The sequence below is a fragment of the Engystomops pustulosus genome, chromosome 1 (assembly GCF_040894005.1).
Source record: "Engystomops pustulosus chromosome 1, aEngPut4.maternal, whole genome shotgun sequence".
Classification (NCBI taxonomy): domain Eukaryota; kingdom Metazoa; phylum Chordata; class Amphibia; order Anura; family Leptodactylidae; genus Engystomops; species Engystomops pustulosus.
In genome coordinates, this window is record NC_092411.1 from 157,610,870 (window position 1) to 157,622,540 (window position 11,671).

General features: G+C 43.4%; 1 protein-coding gene across 1 annotated transcript; it reads right to left on the minus strand.

The window, feature by feature from the left end:
- Nucleotides 1-6,772: 6,772 nt before the first annotated feature.
- PLEKHJ1 (pleckstrin homology domain containing J1) lies at nucleotides 6,773-11,668 on the minus strand. The gene is made up of 6 exons (XM_072112684.1): nucleotides 11,528-11,668; nucleotides 9,855-9,922; nucleotides 8,614-8,680; nucleotides 8,412-8,502; nucleotides 7,879-7,942; nucleotides 6,773-7,810 (listed from the first exon to the last, which is right to left on the minus strand). Exons 1-6 carry the CDS (start codon nucleotides 11,619-11,621, stop codon nucleotides 7,745-7,747), a joined length of 450 nt encoding a protein of 149 aa, XP_071968785.1. The 5' UTR covers nucleotides 11,622-11,668; the 3' UTR covers nucleotides 6,773-7,744.
- Nucleotides 11,669-11,671: the final 3 nt, after the last annotated feature.

Consider the following 11,671-nt stretch of genomic DNA (forward strand, 5'->3'; position numbering starts at 1 on the left):
ATTGATCGAGGGTTGTATGAGCATCTTAACCCCTTAGATGCTGGCCCAAATGTAATATAAAGTGAATGCGGCAGTGTAAAAATTGTTTTGTTTTCTCAAATGTGCCATAGTAGGAAGAAATGTATTCAGCCCAACTCATGCCACTGTGGATAAACATCCCAAAAATCATTCTGCGGAAAATTACAGGTGTGGTAATACCCAACGTGTGGCAATGTGCTACAAGATGGAGACCCCACAGGTGGACCCCAAGGATGATGCATAATGGATAGTGCATAGTACAAATTATCCATTATGTCATCTTGTGCCCAGCTCCTGCCACGGGAGACAAACACCCCAAAAATCATGTTGCGGGTTCTCCCAGGTATGGCAATACCCCATATGTGTCAACACTCTACAGGCTGGGAACACGGCAGAGCTCAGCAGGGAAGGTGTGGCATGCGGCATGATGTTTAAGCTGTGTGCATCAGGGTACAATTATATATCCAGGGACGTGTGGTAAATCCGGAGACAAACCTTCATGCATAACCCTGGTTTCTCGGGGCATGTGTCACACTGGTACATGGTTTGTTCTTTTTATACTCCTTTTGGAGCTCACCCTGCACCTCTTCTGTGTCCTTTCCTTGCTGGCAGTTTGGGGAACTTCTCCTGGAAAGTGCCGCCCTAGTACAATGCGTGACTCGCTTCTAGATGTTTCTAGCACTCCCCACTTCCTGGTCTCTAAAAATCAACTGCTTGACTACCACCTCTTGAAATTCCAGGAAAGTTCCCCTCTGGCCTGCACATGGATGTAACACATAAGCATTATACAGTGCCATCTGCATGTGCACGGCCAGCTTCTTGTACCACACCCTCGACTTCCACAAGGCATTATATGGCTGAAGTACCTGGTCCGACAAATCCACCCCTCCCATGTACCTATTATAAACAAAAACTGTTCGGCTTGGGGGATTCTCCACTGGTACCTCGTGGTGGTGGTGTGCCCATGTATTGTTGTTAGTACAAGTACATTCCTATTGTCCTTGTACCTAACACACAATACTGAATCGCTGCATAGTGCTTGGCCCTCGTGGTGTTCGGCTTGGGGGATTCTCCACTGGTACCTCGTGGTGGTGGTGTGCCCATGTATTGTTGTTAGTACAAGTACATTCCTATTGTCCTTGTACCTAACACACAATACTGAATCGCTGCATAGTGCTTGGCCCTCGTGCCTTCTGAGCTTTTCCCCCCAGCAGCGACTTTGGGCGACCTCTCTGATTTCTGCGTACAGTGCCGCATGCTGCAGTTTGTCTGGAAGCGAGGCACTTGAACAGGGTAACACTGGTATAAAAATTGTCCAGGTAGAGGCGTTAGCCCTGGTCCAGTAGTAGGTGCAATAATTCACACACTATTCCAGGAAGGGTGGGCATTTTGAGGGCACTATTTTGGAGTCCTTCCCTTCATATATCCTGAGCTTATAAGTGTACCCTGACACAGCTAGCTTATACATCTCGCCATACCTCGCCCTCTTATTGGGCAGGTACTGGCGAAACTGAATTCTCCCTTTGAAATGTACCAGGTAGTCCTCTATCGATAAATGCCTCTCTGGAGTATACACTTCCATGAATCAGGCATTTAGATAGGTTGTATAAGGTCCGGCCCATATTAGACTTAACTGGCGTCATCTCTGGGTAGGCATCTCTGTGAATTGTCGGCTAAATGGATAAACTTATGGATGGCTTATAAGAGTATCTTACTCATCGCCATGCAGAACATCTGGGTGTGATACAGTATGTCTGTGCTCCAATAGTCCCTGATTGTGGGCTTCTTTACTAGTCCCATAAGAAGTATTATGCCCCAAAACTTCTCTATCTCTGCTGCACTGAGAGGGGTTCACCTATGGGGTTTTGCATAAAAAGAAGTGGGGTTTTGGGCAGCGTAGAAATTGGTGCGGGATACAATCAGACCAATAAGGTCCTTACTAAAAAAAGAACTTAAAAAAGTCCACTGGTCCGAGCTGTGTTTGTCTCTAGGTATCCCAGGACTGGCCGTAAAATCAGGGACCTGAGGGGCATAGTTACTGGGAGTCACCCATGTGGAGTCAGGAGTCCCGGGCACTCCAGCAGAAGTCACAGGTACATCGGCACTACTACGAAAGCGCCTTCTCGGGGGTTCTTCAAAGTCGCTTTGTGAGGACGCAGTAGACAAATAAAATGAACACTTGTCACCACTAGCTGACTCCGTATAGGAGGCCATATAATTATATATGGCCAAGTGAGTATATGAATTCTGGGACATGATGGGGGATAGTACACAACTTATACCAAACTAAACCTACATCTCTACAGAACAACACCTACTCCTCGGCAGAACAACACAGAACAATGCCTACTACACTACACAACGCCTGTTCCTCCACACGCTGCCTGTTCCTCCACACACCTCCTGCTACTCCATACGCGACCTGCTCCCTCATGCTACACCTGTGCCTCCACGCTACTCTTACACGCCACTCCTACAACTCCAAACAGATCGCACAGTGCGGTTGTGGGGGATAGGGAAAACAGACAATGGGGGGGGGGGTAAGTGTGTGTTTTGGGGTACAGTAAAGGGACAGATAACTAGCGCAACTCTCTCGTACACCACCAGACACAAAATGGTGATGTTAGACAGCATTGGGCTAGTAAGATCAGCCCCCAACGTCACAGATCGCTGTCTTTGGCCAAACTGAATCAATTGGTCCTGTAAGGTCATCATTGGGGTGTCAGCTATCAATGCCGACACTTCCCAACGAAGTGTCACCCTGTCTCGCGTCCGATATATATGAGTGTGAACAGGTTAAGCAGCTAGCATGTAGTCACCAAGTCATGCTATGACCAAAAACTAGGTATAGTGTGAACCATGTCATTTTTTTTTTTTTTTGAACTCTGTTTTATTGTAAAATACACATAATAAAATACAGCAGAGGTCGCCAGACCAGTCTGGCTGCTCCATACAATACCATAAGAGTAAGAAAATTCACATGTGTAGTCATCATATGCAGTTCTGAAGAAATCTAACAAACTGAAACAGTTAAAACTGGTGACTTGCTGCTCTCAAGATGCCGTTACATAAAAAGTATACATAATTGGCCTGGGAGATGTATCCCCAGGACCGGTTGACTAAATCAAGCCAGCCCCCACTCGGGCACAGGACATCCGCAAGTTAGTGTGTGGAATGTTTGACGCGATACTGGTCATGCTTTACTTGGGGCTGCCAGCACTTCCTTTCTATTTTCTTGCATTCTTCTGGATTTAACAATAATGGTCCCCAAACAGTTGTCCATGCACCAGCACTTACTACTGGACTGAGCGGGAGGCGAACTGTAAGATCAAAATAGCTCTTACTGGTAATCATGTAACCATGGGCAGCAAAAAGGATGCATGTAAACCATGCATAGGATGCAAGGAAATACAAGTGAAGGAAGTGAAAAAGGGTACGTTGTTCTAATTCATACTACAGGCGCAGTGACTTAATCACATAATGCTATGACTATCAAAATATCCTAGAAGCACACATGTTCTTACCCATGGAGAAAAGAGCCACACAATGACCCAAACGCACGTTTCAGCTGTCAAGACTTCATCTGGGGATCAATAGATGAAGATGTCCTCTCAGCCCATGAAGCGTAGACTGATCTTTGCTAGAGGCTTTTTATCCTGTACATTGTAACATGTCTCAGTGGTAAACCTTATCCAGCCAATTGATGTTTTGTTAGCAGCAATGCCTTTGTTCCTTCCTTGAAAGTGTAATAAAGCAGCATGATCCGAGTTCTGCTTTAGCTTGAAGATAGGCAATGACATCTCAAAACAGTGAAACTCTACTTCTTTTGGATTTGAGCACCAGTATGATGGCCAGTTTTCTATGGAACCTTGAAACAACTTTTGAAAGGAAGCTTGGGCGATGACACAAAATTATCCCATCCTACCACAGAATGCTTTAAGAAAAGCCCTTTAGAAGGACAGGTGCTGCAAGAAGATCTCCTTTTTTGGTTGACAGGGAGGTTTGGAAAGAGCAGCCAATAACCACAAAGGAACTTTAGAATGCACAAGGGGTCTCGTCCTGTCAGGGGCCTTCAGGAATCTTTTGATATACAGAGCCTTGTTCTTCAAACCTACTTCTAGACCTCTCTGGAGAAAATCTAGGGTTACAGATATGTTAGGGTTATCCGCTGACCAATACTTTTCTTTAAGAAAAGAAACTTTCCAGACCTTGGAACGGATCTTATAGGTAACCTCCTTCCTACTCTGAACAAAAAGACCCCCTGGCTAAAACATTTTACTTTACTAATGATTTTCCCGCTCGATCTCAGCTCTCTGTATGCAAATACTAATTTGCCAGTGGACAAAACGGAGACCAGAAGTGGAAAAGAGAGCGAGGCCCTGCTACGGATCAGTCGGCTGTTCTGAGCCGCACACCAGTCCCTAACTCCATTGAACCAGGTCAGAGACGTGACTTCATCTGTAGGTCTTACTGTCAGGAGAAGGCATCGGCCGTTGTCACCAGCTCCCTGCAACAGCCCTCCAGCTGCCTCTCCCATCTCAGGAGCACTGCAGGTGGACTGCGTGTGCTATTTAGTAATGCTCCTGATAGCACTAACAGGAGCAGAGTTCCAAACTTCTCCATGAACAGGAAACAACTAATGTAGGGGGAGGTACACTTAAATGTTCCATATGGTTTCTTGTCCCTGGGGAGGCTGGGAATCCTTCCATTGTAGAGGTGTTGGGATTTTTTTTTTTATTTCTATTTTTGCAATATTCCTACCATCAAACAGTTTCACAGTGACAGTATCAATTTAGTACTAAAGTTTTGATGCATTGTGTAGCTGTATTTAAATGAAAATAACCACATACATGGACATGATTTTATCAAACTATACAATTTTTATTTTTCTCACATATGAAGAACATTTGTGCTCAGTATATTCAATGTTTAGATTTGCTTTTAATGCCATCATTTTACAAAAGGAAACAGTCAACATGATTTTTATCCTACATATGAATAAAATGAAATACCACAAAAGAAAAAACAAATTTTAGTGCCCTTTTACCAAAATAGTCATTTAATGGCATTTTTACAATAGATCAGTAGTCGCCTATGTACATTTAAGGATGTAAGTAAATTTGAATGATTGGAATTGGTTCACACCACCTTCTGTATCCTGATCGGGATGTATAATAATCTGGGGGAATATTGCAAGCTGCCCAATAGGTCTAGTTTATGATATAAGAACACAGAGAAAGATTTATAAACATTAGTGGGAGTATAAAGCCAACAGCACCTAGAATCTAGCTCTGCCTTTGTTGCACGACCATTTGGGTGTTCATTGACTATAAATAAATGTATTAGATTGCCAGAACAGCAGTCTCAATGCAGATCATCAGTTTAGTATGTTCCCATAGGGAATAATGAAAAATAATTAAATGTAATAATGCCAGTGCTGTTTCAACAAAGTCAATTTACAAGCTAGCTTCACAGGGGTCATCCATTAAGAAACATAGTCATGCAGATGATCAGTCAGTTGTCATTGTATTTTGCTGCTGCTGCAATAAATGGAATCCAATCAAATGAATGTGCACACATGTAATATACCTTCCTTATATGACCGTCTACCACCTCTATATACATCAAAACATTGTTGCCTGCCAGAAGTCTTACGGCTCTTTCACACCTCTATTGCAGATTGTGCCAGAGTGCAATGGGTGAAAAACTGACATTTTCGCCTGCATTTCTGGTCAGTTTAGAAGAAATTGCCATTTTTACTGCATTTCCGATGCGTTTTTCAGGTGCCCATTTCAAATCACACAATTCTTCAATTAGTTACCCAAACCACTTCTTGACTTCACATCACCTAGCAACCCATCCATTAAAAATGTGTTTTTGATGTGTCCCTATTGACTCAAGTCTGACCCATAGGGGCTCATTTACCAAGGGTTGCGCTGTTCATTTTCGCTGGACTGTGCGCCTTTTTCAGGGATTACACGGCTTGCACAGGTATTTAACTAGTGTATTTAACTGGGATTTTGGCGCACACTATCATTTTTTGGCGCAGCTGCGCTGGCTTCCTCTCGAAACAAATTGGGGGTTGTGCCGTCGGATTATCCAACAGATTCTGACTGAGCGCAGGACTAAACATTCAAATTGTGTCGCAAGCCCAAGCACTTACATGCACCATTAAAAAGATGGTGAACTCTGTCGGACCTTAGCTGAGAAGTGACACATGCATATCACATCGTCGGACAATGCAAAGAGCAATGCGAGTTCTGCAAATCAAAAATCACTTGTGTGGAAAATGCAAGTGTGAAAGGGGCCTCAGCTAAATGTCACTGAATTTGATCACAGCCGCCATTGTAATCAATGAAGATGTCTCACCGCACTGTGTCCTAGCCGGCTGCGCCCTAAAAGATAGAGCAGGACCCACTCCTGCCCTGTTTTACCACATGGCCGCTGCAGAGGGGAGTAGTGAGTAGCACAGATGTACGCTGCTACGGAAATGTGCATATAGCCTCATAATGCAGGATGAAATATTGCAGTAGTTTGGAAAATCAATCATATTGACTAAAATTTTACAGACCCATGCTAGGGGTAAGAAAAGGAGAGTTAAAATCAGATGTGTGCCTTTCTCTTTTTAGAACAGACGGCATACGGCTGTATTAGATGCATTTCTTTTTAACGGATCATTGCCCACCCACAGTAAATAGAGAAGTGAAAATATCAGTGCTCAGACTACTTCTAGAAATGTAAGTGCACATGCAGCTGTAACTTAAGACTTTCATTTAATAGAAACATTCACATATCTTAAGGCAAATACTATTACAGAACAAGGGATGTTTGGTGTAATCTGCTTTGCTTCATCTTCCTGGAACTGTATGCTTCTAGATTGCCAAGCATGACCTAATGAACATCCCTATAACAATGCTGAGAAATGGAAAAATATAACTCCACCTAGAATAGACCCAGGGATTTCAATACTAAATAATTTACTCAACCAAACAAATCCGAGATGGCACACAAATTTCTTTGTTAGTAAAAGCATAAGTATATTAGATAACAAATCTAAAAATCACAAAAAAAGAGGAACAACACATAAAATAAAAGGTCACGATGTATACAAATAAAACATATTTGGAGACTCATTCCTACTACACTGAATCCAATAGCCAGATCCCCTGTTATATACAGGCAGAAATCCTGCTACGCAGACAAAATCAAACAGGGCTGTGCAAGAGGGCAGTATAGGGGCAGCACGGTCACTGAGTGGGTAGCACTTCTGCCTTGCAGCGCTGGGATCCTTGGTTCAGCCCAGGTCAACATCTGCAAAGAGTTTGTAGGTTCTCTCATTGTTTGCGTGGGTTTCCTCCGGGTACTCCGGTTTCCTCCCAAACTCCAAAACATACTGGTAGGATGTTTAGATTGTGAGCCACATGGGGACAGGGACCAATTTGGCATGCATTGTACAGCGGTGCATAATCTGTAGGCGCTATACAAATAATTATTATTATTATGAAAGTGTATTTATGTGTATATATGTTTGTCCTGTATTTTTTGTGTGGTTTTAGATTTGTGATCTAATATATTTATGTGTGATCTTGGATTTCTTTAGTTGGGTACACTAATGATCATCCCCTTTGAGTATTGAAATCATATACAGTTTAATAGAATCTCTGCTTCCAAAGAACTTCATTAATCACAGTCTGGGCCAGTTGCTTGAAAAGAGACAAGATTGACATCAGATGTCTGAGGATTCCAGCTGAAAGCGAGAGTCTGACGATATCCCATATTGCTCCAAAGGATCCTACATGCACAAACCAATGTAAGTATCAAACTAAAGCACAAGTGATGACCCACATCCCCTAAACTTACCTTCCCACTAATCTTCAAAATTTCATTCCTATAAAATAGCAGACTTTTCCTCATGAACTCATAGCTGAAACAGAACAAACAACAGTCCAGAGGCTTGGTAAATAAAACATATGTCATGCTATAAAAACTTTGATTTTGATGTACACATAAATATTGGGACTATTAGACGAGGTGGGGTTCCTCCATTCATGCACAGCATAACCTATATAGTGCAAAATGTGTCCTAAACTGCCTGATCCAGCTCTGTCTGTGATACTGCTAACTCACATCTCAGGAATAGTAGAAGTACACAGAATTATGAATGTGGGAACACAGGAAGGTTATCTCATAATGAACACTACAGAATACTAATAAGGTTGAGTGCTGCCGAGTGTGAGTATTACCATAACAGATGTTTTAGGAGTGAAGCCCATACAAAAATCTCAGCTGGAGAAGAGGTTGTGGAAAACGGCAACAAGTGATGGCTTGGTGGATTATTTTATGACTACATTTCAGTTGTTAAAGGTCTTTCCATGTCATTTATCAAAGCTTACCTTGCATTGGTTAGTGCTTCCACCCATTCGTCACGCTGTTCCTGACTGCTGCACTCAAAAATGTACCTTTTGTCTGGCTCATCAATGAAAGCTAGCAATAGAGACATTTAATTAAAACACAGGCTATTAAGGAATATTAAGGAATAAAAAAAATTATGACAGTACTAAATTATGAATCAGTGTACATGATCCCTATACTCACATATCAAGAAACCTTTCTCCTCATCCTTCTTTACCATACAGTGTTCTAAAAGCAATGCTCCAACCGGCTGGGAAAAAAAAAAAAAAAAAATGTATAACCAAGTTTAAATAAGCTCCTTAAAATATAAAGATAGTCAGCTCTCTGTTCACATATAAACTACATATATAGCCCTGTAGTTAAGGTTTCCTGCATCATAAACATGTCTTTCATGAGAAAATCTGTCTGAAAGCTGAGAAAGCTTTTTAGTGCAGAGAAACCACTTGGACTCTATGGGATGTCTTATACAGTACATACATATAATATAGCACAGGGCAAAGACAATGGGGCACATTTACTAAGGGTCCGCAGCCACAAATCCGTCGGGTTTTTCCGAATATTTCCGCTTTGCGCTGTATTTCACGGGATTGTGGCGCACGCGATCGATTTTTGGCGCAATTGCGCCGACTTTCACGCGACAGAAATCAGGGGGCGTGGCCACCGGACAACCCGAAGGATTCGGAAAAACCGCGGAATTTAAAAAGCCATTTGTGTCGCAAGATCAAGCACTCACATACACCAGAAAAAAGCAGGTGAACTCCGGCGGACCTCGGCGCAGCAGTGACACCTGGTGAATATCGGCACACGGACCTTAGTGAATTCCGGCAGAACCCGATTCAGCGTCGGAGAAAACGCCGCTGGATCGCGACTGGACCGGGTAAGTAAATGTGCCCCAGTATCTTTGTGTCACCAATTCTTTAGCAGCAGGTATAATGAACAAGGATGAATTATAGAGGGGCCCCCAGTTACTAGACTATGGGGCACATTTACTAAGCACAGTGCAAACTGCGCTATGTACAGTTTCCCATTGTAATGTACAGGGTACGCCGTATTACAGATTTCTTACGCCTGTTCTTCATGAATCTGGCGCTCCCTGCACTACCGCAACAGAGTGCACCAAACTTTTTGTTTCATTGCACCTTTAACATAGGGCTTTTGACACATTCTGTTGGACTTAGCATGTTACACCTGGCGCACGGTCCAACTTAGCACCGGAAAGCCCCCTAATTTGTGTTGCACGTTTCCTAGTGCAGCTGCGCTATAAAAGGGCCGAGTGCGACTCAATTGTGGTGCAGGTACTCCTGAAATACCTTTGCAAGCAGTTTGCACCTAAAAGAACAGGCAAAGTCCGACAGTAAATGTGCCCCTATGCACCATGAATGGATACGCTGCACGAGAAAAAGTATTTGCTTTCCTATACCTACCTCCTCTTCATCTGCACGGAAGTAAAACAAAAAATTCACTACCAATTTGACCAGACGCTTCTTCAATACTGTTATAAGAGAAAAAAAAAAAAACAGACATAACCAAAACTTCAATACAAGAGGACCTAAACTAACAACAAATTTTGTGACTTTCGTATTCTTGCATATACCTTGCCTAAGCAGCCAGCCACAGCTTTCAACCGGTGTACACTAGTATTCGGGGAAAGTCAGATTACCAGGGCACTCAAGTGATAATCCAACCCTGTGTCTGCACCTTCTCACGCTTCCTGCAGGCTGCCTGGGACTGCAAGAAGGGCTTTTAGAGCAAACTCTGTGCTAAGGAGATAGTCACATTCCCAGAAAAGGGCTCTGACTGCCACCTCTTGCACCTATGCCATATGTTTGCCATCACTGGTCTATGTAATCTGACACCTCAGTGATTGTCCATTTGCCTGCAAAGACATGTATGTATCACTACAAGGGAAACATATTATATGGAGCCAAGTAAGTGGGTCAGGAAGGACTTTCGTCTTATAAAATACATTACAAGGTGTCTTGTACTCACTCACACTCCTGATTTAAGCAATGGTTGCTAGACATTTTCCCACCCTCATAGATCCAGGCTCCAGGATTGTAGTAATCTCCTTATATTTGTTATCCGTGTTTTACAGACTGTTACACTGCCTCAGCATCCCACCTGCTCCCCAGCAAGGAGTACAGCAGGTAGTGCCACATCAGAAAGGGGCTAGGGCAGTTATGGCGAACCTTTTAGAGAATGAGCAAGACCCACTTATTTATTGCAAAGTGCCAAAACAGCAATTTAAGTAGCACGTTATTGCTAAAGATGAGCGGACCTGGATGTATTGCCGGACTGGTTGCTGAAACTGCAATCCATCAAATTGAGGCCCCTAACAAATAGCCATGGCTATGATTGGCCAGGGGGAGTTCCCTGGCAAATCATACCTGTAGCTAGGAGATTTGACGGATTGGCTGTTCGGCCACTAATCCGGCAAAATGTAAAGGTCAGGCAGCCAAACCTATGCCCTGCAAAGGAACGTAGGATCGCTCATTTCGAATTGCTCCCTGTTCTGCCACAAATTTATATCGTATTGGCCTCTTGAGGACACCAATACAGTTGAAAGATGAAGGACAAATTTGGACTATTGTTGTAATTTCTCTTCAGACCAGCCAGAGCTCTGAAGATAATCAGGTCTTTCTACGTGTTCTCACTCTTCCTGCAGTCACCAATGTGTTTCTTTAATATGCCACAGAGGGCAGCAGATCTTGAGTTTCCTGAGACTGAAAAGATTCTTTGAGTCTTGTCTGGTGAGCTCTGTGCTGGGTCGGTGGCTTGAGGGGTACCTATGGCATCTGCGCCATAGGTTCGCCACCGCTGGACTAGGGTAACTCCATTATCTGGATAACAGATATAATTAGATTACCATGGTCATGGTGTCTGGATCTAGGAGGAAGTGTCCATGGTTTGTCCTGATGGATTTTAATGGTACATTTCCTTTAGCCCACACCAGGAAAGCCGGAAACTAAGTGACGGTCTCTCCTGGAAGAATAATGGGATTCCAATAGCGTCAGGAAATAGGAACGGTAGCCGTCCATTTATTTACAGCAAAAGAAAGCGGCAGCGATGGAGGAAGCAGGACCCTCCGCTCACTCACCGCTGCCTTTCTTGGGACCTCTCATGCTCAGCTCCGCCGCCTTCTCCGCTCTCTGTCTGGAGAGGGACAACAGCTCCTTCTCGTTGTACCGCATCCTGTGCTCATGGCACTGCACTATCTTTCACCTGCCACTGCCGCCCATAG

Coding starts and splice junctions, on each gene's coding strand:
- PLEKHJ1 (XM_072112684.1), bottom strand. CDS start 11,621: ATGCGGTACAACGAGAAGGAGCTGTTGTCCCTCTCCAGACAGAGAGCG. Junction 9,923..11,527: donor AGGTCCCAAGAAAGGCAGCG/GTGAGTGAGCGG, acceptor CTCTTATAACAG/TATTGAAGAAGCGTCTGGTC. Junction 7,943..8,411: donor GAAGCACTAACCAATGCAAG/GTAAGCTTTGAT, acceptor GTTCTGTTTCAG/CTATGAGTTCATGAGGAAAA.